Source organism: Clarias gariepinus, chromosome 18, assembly GCF_024256425.1.
Source record: "Clarias gariepinus isolate MV-2021 ecotype Netherlands chromosome 18, CGAR_prim_01v2, whole genome shotgun sequence".
In the NCBI taxonomy this organism is placed as follows: Eukaryota; Metazoa; Chordata; class Actinopteri; order Siluriformes; family Clariidae; genus Clarias; species Clarias gariepinus.
Window position 1 is genome coordinate 29,255,001 of NC_071117.1, and position 24,630 is coordinate 29,279,630.

Consider the following 24,630-nt stretch of genomic DNA (forward strand, 5'->3'; position numbering starts at 1 on the left):
GTCTGTCTGTCTGTCTATTTACTGTATCTGTCTATCTATTAATTTATCTGTCTGTCTGTCTGAGAGTGTCACGGGGGCGGAGCCTATCCCAGGACACTTACGCCACGGGGTGGGATACATCCTGGACAGGGTGCCAATCCATCACAGGGCAGACACACACACACACACACACACACACACACACTACCGCCAATTTAGTAACACCAGTTAATCTAATCTGCATGTCTTTGGACGATGGGAGGAAACCGGAGTACCTGGAGGAAACCCCCCAAGCACAGGGAGAACATGCAAACCCAGAGCCCGGGAAAAGTTTCCACTGTATTCATTTATTATATTTAACACATGTCTCTATGTATTTATTATTTTATTATTTATGATGTATTACACCCAGCACACACACACACACACACACACAGTAGATTATAGATTTACTATTATAGAGGTCAATTACAATATAATTATGTCAATTTGTGTTGCATTATTAATAATATCACTTTTTTCTTTTTAACAAAATAATAAAAAAAGAATATTATAATATGTTTAATATTTGTTACATATTTTTGTTTAATCTCAGTTTTACATGAACCAGGTGCATTTCCCCTCAGCACTGAACACATCCAGACTAGTTTGTGTGTGTGTGTTTTTGTTCCTGTCCCGTATCCACACCAGCATTTAGTGGAACTACCCCAGGGTGGGGGGGGGGGGGGGGGGAATGGCACTGCGGTGGAGTTCGTTATTCACCCCTGGGTGTGGCTTCTTCCACTCAGGTGCTGCTATGCAACTTGTTCAGTCGTGCTGAGTCACACACACACACACACACACACACACAGGCTTAGCCGCATGCTCTGTGCTTTATCTCTGTACTCAACACCACCTACGCCCAGGTTTAACTTTGACCTCCGTCTACTGGAGCCCTTTATGCTTTATGCTGTTATTTTAAGGTTTATTATTCCTGATCATGTGACCGAGTCCCAGCATGCACCTCGCTCCGCGCTGGAACACGGACGCTGATACTGATCACAGGATGTTTAGTACATTGGCACGAATGTTCAGTTAGTTTACTGTTATTATTAACATTTGGTTATGCATAAGTATTGACCCCCTTGAACTCTTCCTATATTTAATATATGATAAATAAAACAGACTTAATTAAGATTTAGCTGAAATAATCCACCAAAAAAAAAAAACACAACATAGATATATAACTTGCAATATAGTTGGCTACACAAGGTGTCCACGATACTGGTCCTAGAGTACTGGGGTGTAACTGATAATCAGTGTTATTCAGTTCACCGGGCAGTTTAAATTATACTGTATGTAGTGGAAAAGAAGGTCTGGCTCTCAGTCTGTCATATCAAGATGTTACTCAAGTTCATATGCACGTACAGTAAAGGCAGATGAGCCTTTTGGCGATCCGGTGTGTATTAACTATCCATCATACAGAGGGCTGCTGTGTGTAACGATCATTTGCTTTTAAATAATAAAATCAGGAATTTGCTCAAACCTGAGAATATCTTTATTTTTACATCTTTGTTAAAAGCACACAAATAACAAATGCAGAGAAGAATTAAATTTAATTCTAAAAAAGAAAAGCTTTAAAGCTGTGGAATCTGCGGCGAGGGCGTGGCCGGTGGAGGAGGAGCAGCGGAGGGGGCGTGGCCAGTGGAGGAGGAGCAGCGGCGTCTGGTCCCAGCTTCATTCAGAGTTCAACACATTCACGGTTCAAGAAGCAGCAGCGTAAATCACAGCTCTGATGCGCTCTAAGGCACGAAATGTTATAAACAACACAAAAATCCATGTAGAGCGACGTGTACAGTACATGTGTACAATCACCTCCTCCAGGACATGTCAGATCATTATAGAGAAAATGTAAAGGTGCAATAAGATGAGTGGTCCAGTGCTGAGGTTTAAACATGCAGGGGGTCCTGTGTGTGTGTGTGTGTGTGTGTGTGTGTGGTCACTACACAGTGCAGTCCAGAGCATCTCTCTAACACACTGTACATCTGAATAAAACACTCTTTATCATAAAGTGGTTCACTCTAATCAGTCAGATTATCAGCAGCAAAGATTAATCTTTAATAAGACGACTAAGAAAACAAACATGCAGCTGCATGATTATGAAAGACGATAGCCCCGCCCACTGCCTCCTGATTGGCTCAGATTTACATGTGACTCTTATACGCGTCCTTTCCTCTTTTTTTACCGCGGTCATCACTTTTCACTTACAGGAGCTGTGCTATCTGCCCTTACATGAGCTCTCTCCCACTCATACACACACACACACACACACACACGCACACACTTGCCATCCTGATTCACGATTGTTTTACTGTTGGATTAAAACTGAGAGACAGAAATGCACATTTGTCCATCATCCTCCTGCTTTGTGTGTTTCCAACACAGAGACCCGCTACTGGGAGGGAGTATTGCACCACGCCCGTTCCCTGAACACTAGGACCATCTCACACACACACACACACACACACACACAGAGTAATAATCATTCCCTTTCAACAAGAATTAAAAAATAAAGTCTGTTGTTCTATCATTATGTTTATCGATAATTAAATAATGAAACTCTTAGGTTTTCTTTGGGCCGTTTCTGCAGGACGCCACTTCCTCGTACTTCAGTGAAATAACGGCGCAACAACTGATCATCATTCAGAAGATTAGATTCTTAAAAACATACACGCTTTCATTTTTAGGGTGTCTCATTTCCAATCACTTCCAGCTGATGGTGAAGTTCTGCGCGAGGTTCAGACCCAACTCGTCTACTCTCAACACCTGGGAACACAGAAGAGACAGAGAGACAGAGGACACTATTAAGTTTTAATCCCAGAGACGTTTGTCCTCAGGATCACGCTCGGTCTGGACGCGTCACCTGCTTGGTGTAGCTGAACGGCACTTCCTGTGTATTCACGGTGACGCTTTTAGGCTCCGCCCTCACGCCGTAAAACGAGACGGTCTCCACCGTGAGGTACGTGGCCTCCACGTGACTGCGCACCACCTCAGAGGTCATCGTGTTCTACAGAACAGAAACAGAGATGAAGCTCAATTCATTCCCTCTCCTCCTTTTTTTCCCTAATACAGTGTCGGTCCGTAGCGACGGTCTCGGGGCGGAGCACAGGTGTTAGCGGTGCGGTTGTGCAGTACCTGTTTGAGACTGAACAGGACGTAGGCGTACTCGTCCTTCTCGTAAGTGTCCAGAGATTCTCCGTCGTCCCAGAAGAGCTCTCCATCAGCCTGACCGTCCTGACTCACACACACCACCAGGTGCAGGGGCTGAGTGCGGCTCACCCACAGGGTGGTGTTGGGTCTCTGACACACACACACACACACACACACATACATCACTCTGTCGACTCTAACAGATCAAAACTCAGGTAAATAGTACCTGAGAGAGAAAAACCATTGGCTCAGTTGTGATCACGTGATGCTCGGCGTCAAAACAAGAAGCTTATGTGTGATAGATTGATACTCCGTGCTCGTAAACCAAGACTTGTTCGTTTTTCAAGTCAAAATTACTTAAAAATCTTTGCTTGTCTTGCGGAACACTCACAAACCGCGTTAGTCGTAATCCAAGGTTTCACTGTATTAGTCCTATGAGTAACAGTACTAGTATTATCAATACCAGTATTATTAGGAATAAGTACCACTAACAGTATTATTAGTACCTGTATTAGTACCAATACAAATACCAGTACGAGTATTAGTACCAATATCAGTAGTACCAGTACCAGTATTACCATCATCAGTACCAGTTTTAGTATTACAAGTACCAATATTAATACTAATACTGGTACGGGTACTGATGGTATCAGTACTAGTGTCATCAATACCTGTATCAGTACCAGTATTAATTCTAGTTTTAGTATTAATAATATTACAGATAGTACCTGTATCAGTACCAGTATTAGTACTAGTGTTATCAGTACCAGTACTAGTGTATAATCATATAAATGTAAAGCGTTTTTGTATAATGTAAGGCGTTATTTATCACCAAAACCCAGAAACATCCAGGTGTGTGTGTGTGTGTGTGTGTGTGTGATGCTCAGTACCTGTGTGGGAATGATGGATCCTTCTCTGAGGTGTAGGTTGATTTTGTCCAGAGGAGCATGAAGCTTTATCTCTTCACCTTTACTGAGGAACGAGTCACCCTGAAACACACACACACACACACACACACACACACACACACACACACACACACACAGTGCATGAATCCAGACTGCAGAAACACTTATAAAGTCCAGGAGTAAGTGTGTGTGTGTGTGTGTGTGTAAGGGTCTTACAGTGTAGAAGTCGTACCAGAGCCCCTGGGGCACGTACCCCACCACCTCCTCCACCCCCACCTCCAGCACGGGCGTCACTAACACACTCTTCCCCAACAGGAACTGTTTATCCACCGCATACGTCTTTCCATCTGTGGGGAACCTGAGGGGGAACGTGTGTGATACTACACAGTGAAGTACACATAATACCAAGAACAACAATAATAACAACGATGATGATGATGATGATGTACGCAGGGAGAGCAGTAAGGAATCAGTCTAGATGTACCTTCAGTTCATGAGCGTCACACACTCGCTTTAAAACAGACTTAGGAATTTCTAAAAACCGGATTTTTCCTGCTTTAACCAAAAACCCTTTGTCTAATTGAAGACACACACACACACACACACACACACACACACACACACACACTCTCTCTCTCCAAGGCCGCGGAATCAGCAGGTGGCGGTATAACCCTGGCCGTAAGACATCGGAAGCCCGATGTCACGCGCAGGAGATAAAGGCGCATGCTCCCATCAAACAGTCTACGCATCACGCTCAATGACGGCGGGAAATCGCTCCTGTACACGCGGAGCGGCGATTCCAGGAGAATCCCAGTACTCCCAGTACGGCCTCGCCTTTCAGCAACAGTGCAGCAACTTGTTACAAAGTTCTCATTTCTACTGCAAAAAAATTAATAAAATAAATGTCTTACTCGAAAAACAGAGGCCTGGCGACGGTGTGTCCGTACACGTGTGCGTAGTGAAAGAGTGTATAGAGGAAAGGAAAGAGGGAGTAACGGAGGAGGAGGGCTTCCTTCATCGCCTCCCGAGCAGCGCGACTGAACACAGTGGGATCCTGAGGCTGAGAAACACACACACACACACACACACAATTCAGACACATTTTAAAACAGACTGAAAACAGAATGAGGTGTGTGTGTGTGTATGTATATGTGTGTGTGTGTGAGAGAGAGAAAGCGCGGAGCGGCGGTACACACCACCGAGTCTTTCGTGTTGTGGTTCCTGGTGAAGGGGTAGAACGCTCCGAGCTGAGTCCAGCGCACACACAGCTCCTCCGTGGTGTTCTGGGAGAACCCGCAGATGTCTGCTCCCACCAGCGGAACGCCCAGAAGGTTAAAGGTCAGCATGCCTGAGGAAGGAAAGTACTCGGATGCGTTACTGTTGCCATAGTAACAGACTGTAACAGACTGACAGTTTTGTGATGTAAAATAATCAGGTCAGGGGTTACGAGGGAGGGGTTATGAGGGAGGGGTTCCCAGAGAGGGGTTTCAAGAAAGGGGTTCTCAGAGAGGGGTTCTCAGAGAGGGGTTCCCACCGCAGCACACACACTACCTGAAATGGACATGTATAAATCCTTCCACTGGCTCCTGTTGTCCCCCAGCCAGTGACCCGAGTACTTCCCCTGACTCGGGAACGTGGAGCGCGAAATCACAAAGGGACGCTTGGACAGGATCCTTCTGAGAGCACTGACACACACACACACACACACACACACACACACACACACACACAAAGCAAACACAGATTTCAATAATATGTGTTTATGATCATACAGATCAAAGAAAGGCATATCACACAGTGTGTGTGTGTGTGTGTGTGTGTGTACCTCGCAGTAGCTTCGGCTTCCATCAGCCCGTATAAGTTGTGCAGGTTGTAGTGGGAGGAGTTTCTCTGCCGCGCGGACGCACACACGGTCTTGGCCCTCAGACTGCCACCCAGAACATCTGCACAAACGCGCACACACACACACACACACACACACACGTTAAACCGAGCACACTGTGATTAGCGTCCTGTAAGTAGCCCACCCTACAGAGTGCGTGCGTACAGGGTGTGTAAGGCGGGTTCTCCAGCTCGGTGTCTGGACAGCCGTCTGCAGATCCGTCGAAGAAGTTGGAAGGTTCGTTCATGTCCTGGACAGAGAGGAGACGTGAAGGTCAGAAAGGTCAGACGGTAAGTAAGTGTGAGAGTGAAAGTGTGAGTGTGTGAGTGAGTGAGTGTGTAAATGAGTGAGATTGTGTGTGAGCGTGTAAGTGAGTGTGTGTGTGAGAGAGAGTGAGTGAGAGAGAGAGTGTGTCAGAGTGTGTGTGTCAGAGTGTGTGAGTGTGTGTGCGTGTGTGTGTTAGAGAGTGTGAGAGTGTGTGAGTGTGAGTGTGAGTGTGTGAGAGAGTAAGTGTGAGTGTGTGAGAGAGAGTGTGTGAGAGTGAGTGTGTCTGTAAGTGAGTGTGTGTGTAAATGAGTGTGTGTGAGAGAGAGTAAAAGTAAGAGTGTGTGAGAGAGTGTGTGAGAGTGTGCGAGAGTGTGTGCGAGAGTGTGTGCGAGAGTGTGCGAGAGTGTGTGCGTGATAGTGTGCGAGAGAGTGTGCGAGAGAGTGTGCGAGAGAGTGTGTGAGAGTGTGTGTGAGAGTAAGTGTGAGTGTGTGAGAGAGAGTGTGTGAGAGTGAGTGTGTGTGTAAGTGAGTCTGTGTGAGAGTGAGTGTGTGTGTAAGTGAGTGTATGTGTAAATGAGTGTGTGTGAGAGAGAGTAAAAGTAAGAGTGTGTGAGAGTGTGCGCGAGAGTGTGCGCGAGAGTGTGCGCGAGAGTGTGTGTGATAGTGTGTGTGATAGTGTGCGAGAGAGTGTGTGAGAGAGTGTGTGAGAGAGTGTGTGAGAGTGTGTGCGAGAGAGTGTGTGAGAGTGTGTGTGAGAGAGTGTGAGAGTGTGTGATAAACTCTGTGGTCACTCACGATCCACAGGCCGTCGAACGACACCCGGCCGTGGAGCTGCTGCAGGTTCCGGTACCACCACTCGTGTGTGTCCGGGTTGGAGAAGTCCGGGAACGCTGTAAGTCCGGGCCAGACCTGAGGAACACATGGAACACGTCAACACAACACACACACACACACACACACACACACACACACAAACACACACACAGACAGGAGTGAGACACACTGATTAGTTCTCTGTGGCGGACCTTCCCAATGAGCGTCTCTCCACTGGAGGTGTTGATGAAGACTCCGCCCTTTATTCCCTCCTCATACGGGGCGTAGGTGCCGGGGGGCTGCACGCTGCTGATGCCCGGGTCCTGAGACACCACGGGGAGGGGGGACATGAAGGACAGACCGGAGGAGAGGGAGAGAGAGAGAGAGAGAGAAAGAGAGAGATTTACATCATGTTTCAGAGAAAAAAAGAAGCACCTTTTTAAATAAAAATAAAAAAGAAACATCAAGGAAAAAAAGAAAGACACACTGGAACTTAATAACAGACAAAAGAAATAAGTTTTAAATGAAATAAAAAAGACAAAAAGAGGATGGGAGGAACAAAAGAAACAGAAAGAGAGAGAGAGAGATCCAAAAATAAAATGGAACTAAACATAGAGAACTATAGATCACAGACGGATGGAAGAACAAAAGAAACAGAAAGAGAGAGAGACGTCCAGAGAAGAACAACGAAGACATTACATGTTATGTGTGTGTGTGTGTGTGTGTGTGTACCAGGATGAGGACGTAGCGCTGGCTGTGCAGGTGCAGGTCTCTGACCAGGTCAGGCAGTGTGGAGAAACCCTCGGGGTCAAAGGTGAAGTCCAGGGATCGGTCCATGTAGTCGATATCATTCCACTGCACCTCCTGCACACACACACACACACACACACACACACACACACACACACACAGATCAACTCACTTGTTTCTGTAGAGTTTTACCTCCATTTCTGTCTCTCTCTCTCTCTCTCACACACACACACACACACACACACACACACAGAGTGTGTACCTGCGGTATCCCATAATTCCTCATTTCTCTCACCACGTCCCAGGTTTTGTTACTGGAGCCGTAACCCCAGCGACAGAGGTGATACCCCAGGGCCCAGTACACCGGCATCGCAGGCCTCCCTGCGCGCGCACACACACACACACACACACACACACACACACACACACCAGACAACAACGGGAAGAAAAAGACAAAACACACACATACACATCAGAGCTAAAGGTCAATGACCAGCGCAAGATCTACTGAACTCATGCAGTCTGAGCCCTCTGTGTGTGTGTGTGTGTGTGTGTGTGTGTGTGTAGTGATGTGATTAAGCCTTCACTGACCTACGACCTCCAGGTACTCTGACACCACTGAGCCAGGATCCGGGCCGAGGAACACGTACAGGTCCAGAACCCCCCCGATGGTGCGCCAGGTGAGCGCCGGAGCAGGCTGAAGAACAACATCTAAAGAAACACACACACACACACACACACACACACACACACACACACACACAGAGCGTTTAAACCACTCGAACAACCACACATCACGCTTTCTCCACCACTCAGGTCCAGTCAGTGTTTCTATGGTAACGGCTGGTTCACAGGGTCTGGTTGCCACGGTAACCTGTTCCTCTACAGGACTGTTTCTGTAACATCAGAGTAAGGAGTCTCCAGTGTCAGTGTACCAGTCAGAGGGAGAGCAGAGACGCAGGAGTTCACACTTATTAGAGGTTAAAACATGTTCAATTATTATTCGGTTCTTAGCGGATTTAAAAAAGGAAAAAGAACTAAACGAGTAATAAAGAACAAAGTGAAAAAAGGACAAAAGAAAAGCAGAACAAAAGTAAAAAAGAAAGAAGAAAAGACATAACGAAAGACATTCCTTCCTGTGTTTTATTCCTTTCACACAGCAGCAGCGTGTAACTGTAACTCTAACTGTATTTCTTTTGAATACACAGATCTCGCACGGTGCAACTTTACAAGGGAAATAAAACACACACACACACACATACATACACACACACACCGCTCCTGAGGAAAGATAAAAGAGTGTAAGGGTGAACTGATGAGACGTTAACAGAAGGATGTGGCATAAGAGGAAGAAAACAGGACAGATGTTTATTAGAAAGCAGCCAGCTGTTAGGGAACATCTGGTCTGGACACAGAGCACCTCGTCCTCCTGTCCGTCTGTGAGTAACGCCGCTGCGTCACGTCACGTGTGTGTGCGTGTCTTTAACCTAAACGTTTTAATTTACAGCGAGTAGGTTTTCAGAACTGCAAACGGACATACAGTAAGAGAATCGTGTGTGTGCGTGTGTGTGTGTGTGTGTGTGTGTGTGTGTGTGTTTACACTGTTTCAGTGCTAATAAATGAGAAAATAAACTTTGAATCTCAGCAATAAAACGACGATACAGACACACAGAGCAAAGTCCTCTAACTCTGAATAAAACACACACACACACACACACTGCTGTGTGCATGTACAGTGTAAATATGACTGTGTGCGTGTGTGTGTCGTACCCATAGCGTTGCTGTTGAGCAGGAAGGAGCCGTGTGCGAGTCCATCAGACTCCATGAGGAGATAAAACGGATGAGCGCCGTACAGGTTGATCAGCTCCTACAGGGAAGAGCAAACAAACAAACAAACAAACAAACAGACAAACAAACATTGATTTGATTCTGAAATATAAAACTTCACTCCATCAGACAGAGACAGCGATCTATTTCTTTGGTGTATAAAGTGAAATAACGTAAGGTGATGTGGTCTATGATCTGAGCGGCGAGGCGGGTCAGAACCTCCGGCGCCGCGTCCCGAGCCCACATGGTAAAGGTGCTCCACCGCGTGTCGTGCATCAGGCTGGAGCGATGTTCCCCGAGACCGTACAGGAAACTCGACGTGAGGGACGTGGACATCTGCAGGAACTGATCTGCGTAGAAGAGCGGAGCTACGGTGGTGTTTAACCTTAAAGACAAGAAGTACAGAACAGCTGTGGAGTATACTGACAATACACGACACACACACACACACACACACACACACACACACACTTACAGCACGGCTCCATTCTGCGTTCTCTTAACTACAATCCCAAAAGGTTGTTTAGAGAACTCGACTGTGTACAAGGGGTTCTGCGCTCGCGGTGTCTCCCCAGGAACGTCTATAGGAACCTCGAACCTTTGCTGTGAGGGATCTGTGATCTGAGGAACACACACACACACACACATCATCAGCACCCGGAGAGGAAAACGCTCTCCCGTGGTGGATCAGGTCACATGACATCATCACATGAGTACGATCAGAGCTCTCACCTTCACACGCAGTCTGCTGTTGGACTCGTACAGGACGTCCAGCCTCAGCGTCTCGATGTCTTTAGGATAATATGTCTTCTGATTGCGGACCAGCGTCCCGCTCAGTCCCGTTTCCGTTTCATTAAGTCCCACCAGCGCGTACGACGGGAACTCCGGCGGGTAATAGCACCACGGGACGCCGTTCTTCTCCTCGGCTGGGCGGATGAAGCAGCAGTTCCTGGCGTGACACATCTCCTCCGTCACCACCACACCTCGCTCCGGGTAGCAGTCGAACCTCCATGACTCCGGGACGACGGCGCAGGATTCCGGTTTTGTCCGGTTGCCCTTGCCGGGCGGAGCCACGGGAGACGGAGGACGATGGACGCCTATGGAGGAGGTGGTACACACCCGGAGCACAGCCCCCAGTAACCAGACACCGAGGACCACCAGGACAAAGCCTCCCAGGATCACCAGGGCCGCCGTGACGGAGCACTGACGCCTGCGGGCCAGCAGAGGGCGCTCCGCATCCTCCGGCTTCGGATCACCGTCCTGAGAATCGTCATGGGACTGCAGTAACGGCACGCCGGAGAAGTTCACCTCCTCCGGGGTCAGTCGCTTATACGACACCATGGTGTGGAGCTGGAGAGACACAGAGACGGGGTTAGGATCAGAACCAACCGCACAAACAGAATAAACAGAAAAATAACACAGATCGGTTCTCGCTATTAGTTTTTACCAAACTCAGGATATGTTTTCACTATAACGCCCCCAAGTGTTTAGTTCTGTACATTACATCAGATATTCTCACATTAATCAGCTGTAATCAGATGAAACACTCGAGAAGAAGAAGAGGAAGTGAAAATCACGTCCTCGTGTTATTGTGTGTCCTCGGGTGATCACATGATTGACGTTAAACATGCTGAGCACCGGATTATGATCCGTCTCCTGAACATCGTGTGATTAAACCCTTCACGACCTTCACCACCCCTGTCCTGAAAAGTTTAAACCACGGCTCTGTCTCAGAGTCTGACAAAACACTGACACTGGAGACTCCTTCCATACAGGTCACACAAACATATTTAAAACTATAACACACACACACACACACACACACACTTTTAATCCATTTGTTATTAATATATACGGCGTATTCGATGTTCACATCCCTGTGAAGGAGCCGTTACCATAGCAACAAGAACATTAATGTACAGCTATAATGTGCTTTATAGCCAGAACTTTTGTATTTTTTATTGAACATTAATAAACACCTTCAGATAATCAGTGGAGTTAATCATAAAACACAATAAAACACTGATGAATCCTTAAACATGAGAGTCGACTCCCAGGACACAAGACTCGGTTCAGTGAGTCGACTCCTTTGTGCAGCGACACGCACCGCGTCCTGTTTACGGATTATAAACTTATACAGACCTAAAATTATAAGATGTTTATGTTTATGATCGATGTTTATGATGTTTTAAGCAGACTGAGAGGCAGAAATCGGCTTTTTGTGAGGCTTCAGTTTGGTGTCGACTCCTGTCAGGAGACTGATTCACTTTAGCATTACAGCTAACTCAAGGTTGAACAAACACAGTTATAATCACACACACACACACTTTTAATCACACACACACACACTTATAATCACACACATCTAACACTAACCCTGTGGAAAACATTTATTATTAGTTATTGTATTTATTAATAATGTGATTTAGAGACACATTGCAGGATGCAGCTTCATATTAGCCTGTTTATGCTAACTGTGTATTTACACCAAGTCTCTCGTGAGGATCTAAAGTCACTAAATATGTTTATACTTTTGTTCAGTAATGAACTGCTGAAGGTGTTAAAGCTGCTGTAGAGCTCAGACTCAACACTGACTCAACACACACCGACTCAACACACACCAACCGACCAACCCCACCGTTATACCATTCAAAATTAGAACAGAAATGAATTAACCGTACCTTCTGACTGCAGGTAAAGGGTTAACACACACACACTCTCTCACACACACACTACATGCCACAGAGCCCGAGTGTTTATATCCCTGTGTTTGGCCTCAACGTGCAGCCTGAGTTCCTCTTAGCGGGAGGTGTGTGTTCACTACTGCAGCCTGCTCACCTCCTGCGCACATTCACACACACACTCACACACACACACACACACACACACACACACTCACTCTCTCACTCACACACACACACACTCACTCTCTCACTCACACACACACTCACTCACTCACTCACACACACACACACACACTCACTCACACACACACAGTGGTGTGAAAAACTATTTGCCCCCTTCCTGATATATTATTCTTTTGCATGTTTGTCACACAAAATGTTTCTGATCATCAAACACATTTAACTATTAGTCAAAGATAACACAAGTAAACACAAAATGCAGTTTTTAAATGATGGTTTTTATTATTTAGGGAGGAAAAAAATCCAAACCTACATGGCCCTGTGTGAAAAAGTAATTGCCCCCTGAACCTAATAACTGGTTGGGTCACCCTTAGCAGCAATAACTGCAATCAAGCGTTTGTGATAACTTGCAACGAGTCTTTTACACAAGTGGTGCTCGCTGCAGAGCCAAATAGGAGGAGCTGGAGCTCCAGCTCCGCCTCGCTAGATCTAGTGGGCGGGGCTTAAGACAGTAAGAACACTGTACATTAAAGATAAACTTGACATTGAAATGTATATAAAATGTATATCTTACATTTATCGCTGTCTCGACATGACTATGCTTGCTATGTTTTCACACCCTTGAACAGAAACGTTAATCAGTTTTTTTTCGCGTAACTAATGCTAGCATTCTTCCACCTCCCATGCTACATTTTAGCATGTGTAGTGTTTATATATAATCATAGTTTTTTTTAATTATTATTTCAGATTAACCTGTACAGACGCATCAGACAATGCTTTTGCGAGGACAGGATCTCCTGCTGTCTATCCAGAGATGCACAGTGTGCTGCCAAAAATACCACTGTACCTACTGTAAATCTGTTTACAACCATTCGCATGAGCTCCGGAATCATGTAGCTAATCACATGCGAAATGCAGTTCAAGAAGAAGGTATGTGTGTTGTGAATAATTTTAATTGTAGTACTGTGCGTGTGAGAAACACATCATGCTTGTTGAACCTTTAAGTTTTTGCATTGTCATTTCTTCTTAGCATTTAAATCTTAAATATATTGTTCATTTAATATGTTCTCCTGTTGTGAAACTTTTGGGAATTTTGAATTTCACATACTTACGTTTTTTAGTTTTTTTTAACTGAAATGTGTAGCGCATTATAAAATGTATGGTGGATCTGTTTGAGCTCATATTTTTATGTTTCAGCCAATTATGGTTTTCAGTATTATCTAATTATAATTTAATCATGGTAAAACACAAACCCCTGGCTCTAACATAAAGCTCCAACATTTTTATTGCAATATGGTCAAATACATCTTTGTTTACATGTGACTGCCTGTAATTCCTTTAGAAAACTGGCAAGTCACATTTACCTGGCCATTGGAACATGTCTGTACTGGCAGATTTTGAGGTACAGCTTTTTAACTTCTTTGCTTGTGAGCTTTTCATATCTGTAGTTGAGTACATTTCGTACTGTGTATGACTGTGTATGTGACAAATAAAATTTGAATTGGCGGCCGGTGGCGGCCGGCCCATAGGGGGCGCTGGGGCACCGCCCTCCCTAATAAGAGGGGTCAAAAATGTAAAATATATTTTTACAAATTAAGTTTTTAAATTCGGTTTACCCACCAGTATGTGCCTACATGCGATATGAATAACATATGAATGTTAAATTTCCACAGTGAAATTTCCACAGACAGACTTGTATCGTTTCTGTCATGGGGCGCTGAGAAAAAGCGCCCCTGAGTGCAGCCAAATAGCCCGTCATGTAGCTGTTGCTAGGGTAAATTAATAAATATGCGGCCAATCAGTTTCTCAGAATGTTATGGTCTTGGGGCGCTGGAAATTCTGCCCCAAGCAGCAGAAAATACCGCGAGATTTAAGTTTTTTTTCTTTTGAGGCGCGGCCAATCAGAGAGAGGCGCGGTCAATCAGAGTAATGATGGCGAACTTAACGAGCGAAGAGCAGTTTCCACCAAATTCAGTGAGATCCTTATTAATATACCCGTTTTAGACTGTTGTGTTAAATTGCATTTTTAAAACTGTTTTTCTTTGTGTGAACCACTTTGAGATGCAACTTTGCTTGAAAGGTGATCCAGCTGATCATACCATTTGATGTTGATTATTGTATTTGATACTCTCTTAAGAATGCATGGCGTATTATACAATGGAAATTTGTTCATTTACTTTATCTGTGAAACTGGTGATTTTGAGGAGGAGATTAAATCATTACTGTTAATTGTAATCATCGTCTGACTGTTGATTTTAATTCTTATATTGGACTAAGCAAAGAAATATTTTGTCACATCAGCCCCACCAGGAAAAATTTTCACCAGCCGCCACTGCACACACTCACACACACACATTCACTCACACACAATCTCTCTCCCTCTCTCTCTCTCTCTTACACACACACACACACCTGAGAGTATAATTTCCCTTTATGTCTCTCTATAATCCCCTGATACACTGATGCACTTATCCCAGTGTCTCACGAGTGCTTGGACCCCATCAAGATAGAAAGTTCTTTCAGTACGCCGGGGTCGTGTTGAGACTGTCTGTCTGATCCACGTCTGAAACGCCGGCCTCCCAGGAACTCTTAAATATGTCCCAAATATTGTGGAAATGGCAATAACACCCAGTCAAGTTCCTGTGATGTGCAAGTGGTTTTGGTGAATGAGTGTGTGTAAAAGTTCACACACACAGTTGTGTCAATATTCATTTTATTAATTATAATAATAATAATAATTATTATTATTTTCACCTCGGCCAAGAGCATCATTCTGGGGCGTACAGCCTTGTTCAGATGTTTTACTGCAGCTAATTCAATTCATTTCAATTTTATTTGTACAGCTCTTTTAACAATTGTCATTGTCGCAAAGCAGCTTTACACAATCATGAGAATTATTTACGTTTGTATGAGATGTGAGTGTGTGTGAATCAGAATGATCAGATCGTCCCTGATGAACGAGCCGAGGGTGACGGTGCTGAGGGTAAAACTCCATGAGATGGTAATAGGAAGAAACCTTGAGAGGAACCAGACTCAACAGGGAACCCATCCTCATCTGGGTGATAACGGATAGAGGGGATTGATCTGCACTCATACTGTGTGTTAGGAGGCTGGAGGTTCAGCTATAACAGGAGATGTTAATTAATGTTAATATGGAGTCCAGGTAGTTATTGGAGACTAAGAGTCTCAACACTGTACTGTGCTTAAAGTCTTCATTAAACAGTCAGTCGCTTTCACGCCTTCATTCACCAGATTGTCTTGAGTTGATATAAACACAAGTGGCTCCTTATTAAACATGACATGCTAATTGGACACAGAGCAAAGCAACCAACAAGCAGGTGTTTAATAAGGTGTTTTTCCTACACTTTTTGTTTTAAATTGGGTTTTTCAATTGTTAGTGTTTTAATGCAACCATAAAATTCTCTTTATTAACGCTGTTTCTCTTGTAATGTCATTTGTAAGTCAGGGTTTAAAGTCAGACCTAAGCTGTACAACAGGAGTGATTCTACAATCTGTGGAGAATTGCATTATAACCACTACCAATACTGCTCCCACATTACACAGACACCACACAGACTCCACACAGATTTCACACAGACACCACACAGACTTCAGTCCACATCCTGTGTATTCATTGTTCTGTATAAATAATCCTGTGTACCGTTACGTGTTGCACCACAGTTCTGAAGAAACAACTTTTCCTTCCAATGTGTGTAACCTGTAGTGTATTGAGGAACACTTGACTTTATACTTCCTACTTCATAGCTCTACACAACAACATGACTGTTCATCGTTCGATCATGCAGTGTGATTCCCTTCAGTGCTCAGCTCTGAATTCCTACTTGGAAGCTCTGGAAGTTCACCTCAGTCCTGGGGTTCAGTACGGCTTCAGCGTGGCCTCAAGAGTGAGTACAGTATTACATCACTGTGAAGGAGTGTCAGTACAGTAATAATAAATAATCACCCAACATAGACTCTTTGATGGTTTAAATCTTTAATGCTGACCGTACAGTTCACTCTTTTGCAGAGCATACACATACACACTACGGGCGATTTGGGAACGCCAGGAGGCGTCTTTGGGAGGAAACCAGAGTACCCGGAGGGAACCCACCAAGCATGAGGAGAACATGCAAACCCGCACCCTCGAGGTGCACGGCGACAGTCCTAACCACTTCACCATCGTACTGCATTAATTATACGACTATATTTTTAACTAGATATGCTCGCGACTTTGTATGAATGGAATTTAATTACACACTCATGAGTGATGCACAAACAGACAGACAAAAATTCCAAAAAATATCTTGATGTGTTCTATTACTTATCTTACATCCCCCAAAATAATTTTATATTTATAAGACTAATTTATATTTCAGGTGTCGCTCAAAACTTGTTCGCATCGGGGGAAAGACGAGCAAAAAGTTTACAGAATATATATATATATATATATATACAAAATGCAAAAAAATATATATATATATATATATATATATTTTTTTTTTGCATTTTGTGTAAGATTTAGTGTAGACGTAGCACCGCGGGCCCTGAGAATGTTATCAAGGATGGTATCAAGAAGAAAAGGGAGCCGCTTTCAGTTTGGTTTTTAAAGCAGCCGGTGACGAGAGGAATTATGAAGTTTAAGTAAGGTCTAATGTCTAATATTTATTTCATATTTTACTTAATTTACATGTCTTTTATAAATGTTTAGATTGTTTTTTATATGTAGAAATATGATTATAGTGTTGGAAATTGTAATATTGGTCATATTTTGGGTGTGTGGAACAGATTATCTGTATTTACATTATTTCCTATGGAACAATGTGTTTTACAATACGACATTTCACATTAAGAACTCGCCTCCGGAGCGGATTAAACTCGTATGTCGAGGTACCACAATGTGTCACTTTGTGTGTTCAGTAGTGTGTATATAACCCTGTGAATGTGTGCAGGAGAGAGCAGCGTGGATGATTTGAACACACCTAAAGTCATGTAACAATGATTTCTACTGCGCCACCTGGTGGCTCGGACTGCTTTAAATAAAAAAAAAGGACAGAAAATAAAAAAAAAACAATAGTCAGGTTATTTATTTTCATTTTAAATATTTTTTTGGTGTATGTACGATCACAAAGCTTTCACCTTTTCCCTTCGTACAGAATATTTGGGGATGAAGGTGACACCATGTAATGACTAAGTTTGTCCAGCAGATGGAGACAGAGTTCAGCTCAAAACTGGTGTATGGTCACTGAGTGAGATCTGTAACGCATTGCAGGGGCTTTCATAGTGTTATTCACAACTAGTTTAGTCCTATAAGGGACACACACACACACACACACACACACACACACACACACAGAGTTAAGCAAATTATATACACACAATGTGGAATTTGATTAAAACACCACACATTCACAAACTCCAGAAGCACAACAGGAAGACATTCACCAGTCAGAGCAGGACAAAATATGAGACATCAGGACGTCAGGACGTCAGGACGTCAGGACAGGATTCCCGTTAAAGTGTCCATGTTAGATTATCTACTGTAACGAATCTCAGAATAGTTGAGATTTCAGTAGAACTGATGGACGTGACCCAGTAAGACTGTTTCAGGTGATGACACACACAGCCACACCTCGTGTAAAAGGTTTGGACGTCTGAAACAGAGGCGTGTCCTGTGTGTATGTGTGACCCGGACCTCGGTCTGAGCGCAGGTCTCCTGTCTGAGATTAGCTGGACCGCTGTGGTATATGTCCATGTAAACCTTGGACGTGGAAGTGTCGATGAGCGCGGGCAGAGACCGAGCGGTTGACATGAGCGAGACACTGAGACACTGAGACACTGAGACACTCCGGGACTTCCGTCTGAGTTTAATGAAACTCACCACAAGTTCACTGAAACCGATGATCGATTAATGCATGATGGGTAAATCCTCAGCACCAAAGCAAACAAAAAATACTATTAATACATCCTCAATTATTATATCTTTATAACACACACACACACACACACACACACTTTTATGTTTCCCCTCATTTTTAATTTATAGTTCAATTAAATCCACATCTTTCTGGAGTCTGGTCAAGAGAAGATTAACGTCAGAGTTTATCTGAAATACAACAATAAAGAATATAAATGAGCTCTTCTTTCTTCTTCTTCTTTTCTTCTTCTTGCTCTTTGTCCCAGTAACTGACAGCCAGAATGGTTTATTCAATACTTTCAGGATATATGGAGCATACTTCTCCAAGTTAAAGGAACAGCTAATGAACTGTCATCTTTTTATACCCGGCACACGAGATGAAAAAGCTGCAGGAAAAAAAAAAAAGAAAACAAAAAAAAAAGAAATAGGAAAAAAAAAAACAGCCTCTGTGCTGCTGAGTTGCACGAAGAGGTTATTAAAGGACACGAAACACAAAGCTTCATAATTTAGGTGTAATTGTTTCACTTCTCACAATATTACACAACAGCTGCAGGTTTCGTAAGCGTACGTCGTAGTTCAAGACAAATATCCATTAAAGCACCGAGCCGGGATGGAGCTGTGTTTCTGTCCTTTAATGAGTGCAGTGAATGAGCTCTGATTACATCCTGGAACGTCTCGACACACACACACACACACACACATATACAAACACACACCGTATTTAGCACTCTCCACAGTCTCTGTAAGCGTCTGGCCGCGTGACGTGACGTGTGAAGTATCAGATCCTGACGTCAGATCATCTGCTGATCCGAGACTCGAACATAAACACCATGATTTCACTGCAGGTGAAAAGTCTGATTGACTTTTATTCATGCAAATGAGGCTCCTTGGATACATTTGCATATTTAATGAAAGCGAACATACTGTTCGGATGATGTTTGTGTCACTCTGGTGAAAAACTTTTTCTTCACGTATGATTTCATTAAGAAAAGAATCTTGTAGAAAAGTTCTGGTTTGTAAACGAATGTGAGAGTTTTTCCTCTGATTATCGATCGGGATGTGATCTGAGAGAGTTATTAAAAAACAAAAAACAACAACAACAAACTAACGTGATGTACAGATTTGATAAGATGTGATTATGAAGTGGGTGGAGTCAGGTAATGCACCATAAACACAAGCTCACTTTATTATATATATATACGAAAAAGGACTAGAAAAAAAAACAATAGTATAGTTTCGTCATGTTCTTTGCCGTAAAAACCTTTAATGCCAACACACACTCTCTGAGCACAGGGATGAGTCCACACACACACACACACACACACACACACGTCTGCAGACTCACAGCACTCAACAGTTATTTAATTCAATTCGGCTTTTTTATTTCAAATCAATGAATGCAATATATGAAATAAAATCATCATTTCTTATTTATTTGTAGCCCAGAGGCGTGAGCTCCACAATGTAAACAAACTAATAAAGCACCAATCAATCAGTTAATCAGTCAATGAAACTCTACATTACTGTGAATATGAAGAGTTTTCCCCTCGTGAGTATAGCTTTCTCAAACCATCAACCTCTCTCTCTCTCTCTCTCTCTCTCTCTGTCTGTCTCTTAGTCTCTGTAATCCTGCATCACGTTGTCAGGGAATGTCTCTGCTGAGGGACAGTTGCTCAGACATGATGTCTTAGTGATCCAAAGTCTCCTCTATAGGAACAGCAGTAGACTCAACAACAACAATAACAACAACAATAACAAACCCCTGAGCTTTCCGTCTCTACTGCTTTTGTGTAGGAGACAGCAGACACACAGCAGATAGATGGTAGACAGACGGCAGACAGACGGCAGACAGAATCATGTCTCTCTCGTCTGTTCCCTCAATGCAACAGCACTGATCTGTGACTTTACCCTAATCAGTATAGCACTTTTAAAAGAACATTTAGAACATAAAACAGTGTACAGTAGAATGATCAGATCGTCCCTGATGAACGAGCCGAGGGTGACGGTGATGAGGGAAAAAATCCCTGAGATGGTAATAGGGAGAAACCTTGAGAGGAACCAGACTCACCAGGGAACCCATCCTCATCTGGGTGATAACAGATAGCAGGGATTGATCTGCACTCATACTGTGTGTTAGGAGGCTGGAATTTCAGTATAACAGGAGATGTGGAGAAGTTCATATGGAGTCCAGTTGGTTATTAGAGGCTCAGGTAGACTGTAGGAAACTCCAGTCCTGAACTATCAAGCAAGTCAGACAGGTCCAGAGGGCAGACGGTGACTCCGGCAGGATTAACTATGACATCATAACTAAAGGGAGGAGCCAGAAGGAAACACAGACATGAGGGGGAACTGAGATGTAAAGCGACCAATCACCTCACCGTCAGCAAACCTGAGTGATCAATGAGAGTGAGGAAGACAGCATCCAAACATACCAGTTCACCATAATACTCTACGTCCATGAGTCCCCCAGATCTGCTCCTTTACCTAAGGCTAATCTATTTATAAAAATGCTTGGCTAAATAAATAGGTTTTTAGCCTGGACTTAAACACTGAGACTGTGTCTGAGTCCCGAACACTATTTGGAAGACTATTCCATAACTTTGGGGCTTTGTAAGAAAAAGCTCCGCCCCCTGCTGTAGTTTTCATAATACGCGGTACTGACAAGCAGCCTGCATCCTTTGATCGAAGTAGGCGTGGCGGATCGTAAGACACTAGCAGTTCGCTCAGGTACTGCGGCGCGAGACCATTTAATGCTTTATATGTCAGGAGTAGTATTTTAAAATCAATGTGAAATTTCACAGGGAGCCAATGGAGTGAAGATAAGATAGGGGTGATGTGCTCATATCTTCTGGTTCTAGTAAGGACTCTCGCTGCTGCATTCTGGACTAGCTGAAGCTTATTTATGCATCTAGCTGAACAACCAGACAGTAAGGCATTACAATAGTCCAACCTAGAGGTGATAAAAGCATTAACTAGCCAATTTCTTATGTCCTGCACACATTGCTCAACTTTAGTAAGCTGGTTTATCTCATGAGGTTTTGCTGAGACATATAACTGTGTCTGAAACACTCGTCTTAATTTCTCTCCAAAGTGTAAAGTGATTTTTAAAATAAATGATATATAACTTTTTAATTTCAGGTGTTATTTAAACATAAATGTTTGATTTTCGAGGACATTAAATGCTCTGAATTTCACAGTGTTGAAGTTGTTCTATTAGTAATGATTGTAAAGCGCTCCTGCAGTAATAATCTCACACTGCTGCACCAGTCTCTTAATCCTGAAAACGTGTTCTCATCTACACTACACTGTGTGTGTTTATACACCAGGCCAGAGTGCAGTCGTGCCTCGACACTTCCTCTATCACACACACACACACACACACACACACACACACACACACACACAGACAAGGGTGAAACATCTTATGCCTTACACACTTGCTGTAGAAACTCTCTCATGATGCTCCACAAAGAAAACACACCAGAATGTTTCTGCTGAAGTTCTGGAGGATTTATTCCTCTTACACCAGTTATCATGTGTCTCATTTATCATCACTCTCGTTACTGTTGTTGTGAGAATTCTGTTTAAACTACAGCTTCACAGACGCTCCTAAACCTTCAGGCTGAATTAGAGTTGATTCTACAGTTTAAAGATGGCTGATATACTGTATGCTGAAAAACACACATGACACTGTGGGTCACATGACATCTGCCCAGTGCAACACCACCACCACCACTAGGGGCGCTGTAGTACGACATGACACAGAGTGACTAAACAAACGTCACCTTGTGTCTCAAATAGTCGCTATTCTACGTAGATCAGTACCGCGCACTAACACTGCCGCGCACTCTCACGTCACCTTCGACCCGAACGCGCTCCCGCCTTCTGGATGGAATTATTCTAAAATGTTCAGTAAGAGCGAGAGAGAGGAGAGGTTTCAGTGTAAGACACTGATCATTACAATCAGGATGAGAGTTGAACCTTCAGGTCGCTCTGCATCAAACATCTCATCAACTTCAGACACCTGATGCACAGAGATGTGTTGGCTCTCATGCGCCACCTAGTGGACACCTATATTAATTGGCGGAATATCATATAAGTTTACCAGAATCAGAATCAGTAAGAGTTTTATTGTGCCAATAATTCTTTCAGCAGTCCGAACCATCCTTGTAGTCTTCAGATGTCTGTTTCCGTAGCTGAGCCAAACCAGACAGTTATTGAAGTGGAATCAGCAGTGGGTGTCACGACGGTGTAGTGGTTAGCACAGTCGCCTCGCACCTCCAGGTTCTGGGTTTAGTTTCCAACTCGGAGTCTGTGTGCATGGATTTTAGACTAACTGGCGCTCCCAAATTTCCTGTAGTGTGTGTGTGTGTGTGTGTGTGTGTGTGTATGTGTGTGTGTGCCCTGAGATGGATTGGCACCCAAGGTCCAGGGTGAACCCCACCTTATACCCTAAGTCTCCTGGGATAGGCTCCGCCCCCCAAAACCCTGTATACAGGATGAAGTGGTACAGGCGGTGGGAGTGAGTGAGTGAGTGAATTAGTGAGAGAGTGAGTAAGTTAATGAGAGAGAGTAAGAGAGAGTGAGTGAGTGAGTGAGAGAGTGAGTGAGTGAGAGAGTGAGTTAGTGAGAGAGATTGAGGGTGATTGAGAGTGAGTGAATGAGTAAGAGAATTAGTGAGTAAATGAGAAAGAGTAAGAGAGAGTGAGTGAGTAAGAGAGTGAGTTAGTGAGTGAGTGAGAGAGTGAGTTGGTGAGTGAAAGATTGAGAGTGTGAGTGAGAGAGTGAGTGAGAGAGGAAGGAAAAGAGAGTGAGAGAATGAAAGAGAGAGTGAGAGAAAGAGTGGGTGGGTGAGTGAGAGAGTGAGAGAGAGTGAGTGAGAGGTAAAGAGAGAGTGAGAAAGTGAGAGGGTGAGTGAGAGAGTGAGTTAGTGAGTGAAAGATTGAGAGTGTGAGTATATAATCTTTATTACAGGCTCCAGGCCCAATAACAGAACATACAACATATACAAGAAAAAAAAATCTACATAAACATATAAAAATACAGTGAGAGTGAGTGAGAGAGGAAGAAAAAGAGAGTGAGAGGGTAAGTGAGTGAGTGAGTGAGTGAGAGGGTGAATGAGAGAGTGAGAGAGTGAAAGCGAGAGTGAGAGACTGAGTAAGTGAGTGAGTGAGAGAGTAAGTGAGAGAGTGAGAGAGTGAGAGAGTGAGTTCACCACTGTGTGAGCCACAACTATATATGATTTAATAAGAACAATAAACAGAGAAAAACATTGGGAACAGAGCGTTACAGTGTGCTTTGCGATACCAAATAAAATACAGACAAACATAAAAAAGGACTCGTGATATAAAAGACTAAACATAAACCAGTTCAGCCAGTATATCCAGTCTGAGTGTAAACAGATGGAGGACTTCAGCCTCATGGCACAGTCTGCTTTAACCTGAAACAAGGGACAAAGAGCGAGCCTCGACCACACGCCCTAAGATTTCCGCTTATAATAAATCTCTCCTAATATCATCTCTCCTTTTTCCACTGCTCCTGCACACACACACACACACACACACACACACACACACACACACACACACACAGTAAAGGTCATGTGCCTTGAATATTCCTGCTTTTACTTTCAGTCGCAGACAAAAATCTCACCTTGTAAATGAACCGTGTTTTTGGTTAAGACTGGATCATGTGACCCTCATGATGTCATGTGATGCTCTCGTGGCGTTTCCCAACTCAAGACGATCAGCGACCTCAGGATAGACCAGGGATTTATAGAGTTCCTGCTCAGGAGAAGATCCTCACTGTAGTCACTTCACATTATCAGTTCAGTTCATACAGACTTGAAACTTCACCGCTAGGTTAATCAGATGAATGAATCAGGAGTTCGTACATGAGATCAGGCTCCAGGGTCTGTCCTGTCCCCTCACCAACACGACTCACACGTTACAGGAACTCGGCCGGGAGTTATCCCCACATCCCCCGTACAGTCATGACCGCGCTCCAAGGAGTTTCCACATGTTTGTTTCATCAAAGGAGTTCCTGGGAGGCCAGCGTGAAGCTGCAGATGTGGAGCAGGCAGTCCAATGGGAGAATTTCTACCTTGATGGTGTCCAAGCACTAGTGAAACCCTGGGATAAGTGCATTAGTGTAGCAGAGTAAATTCAGAGCGTTGTCTCAGATCCGTCAGAGAGAAAGGAGACGCCTCGAATATTAAATCCTCAGCAGCTTCATCGC

General features: G+C 43.8%; 1 protein-coding gene across 2 annotated transcripts; it reads right to left on the reverse strand.

The window, feature by feature from the left end:
• Positions 1-1,493: 1,493 nt before the first annotated feature.
• gaa2 (alpha glucosidase 2) lies at positions 1,494-24,458 on the reverse strand. Of its 2 annotated transcripts, none has more exons than XM_053477252.1 (20): positions 24,046-24,458; positions 10,348-10,965; positions 10,091-10,236; positions 9,835-10,000; positions 9,559-9,655; positions 8,380-8,499; positions 8,051-8,169; positions 7,771-7,902; positions 7,251-7,361; positions 7,021-7,134; positions 6,124-6,208; positions 5,902-6,019; positions 5,628-5,761; positions 5,273-5,424; positions 4,988-5,136; positions 4,293-4,434; positions 4,059-4,157; positions 3,154-3,318; positions 2,882-3,025; positions 1,494-2,784 (listed from the first exon to the last, which is right to left on the reverse strand). In XM_053477252.1, exons 2-20 carry the CDS (start codon positions 10,954-10,956, stop codon positions 2,722-2,724), a joined length of 2,865 nt encoding a protein of 954 aa, XP_053333227.1. In that variant the 5' UTR covers positions 10,957-10,965; positions 24,046-24,458; the 3' UTR covers positions 1,494-2,721. The 2 variants fall into 2 exon arrangements, with proteins under 2 accessions (XP_053333227.1, XP_053333226.1); XM_053477251.1 differs by lacking the exon at positions 24,046-24,458 and adding an exon at positions 12,297-12,453.
• Positions 24,459-24,630: the final 172 nt, after the last annotated feature.

Coding starts and splice junctions, on each gene's coding strand:
- gaa2 (XM_053477252.1), bottom strand. CDS start 10,956: ATGGTGTCGTATAAGCGACTGACCCCGGAGGAGGTGAACTTCTCCGGC. Junction 3,319..4,058: donor GATCCATCATTCCCACACAG/GTACTGAGCATC, acceptor TGTGTGTGTCAG/AGACCCAACACCACCCTGTG. Junction 2,785..2,881: donor CGTTCAGCTACACCAAGCAG/GTGACGCGTCCA, acceptor CTGTGTTCCCAG/GTGTTGAGAGTAGACGAGTT.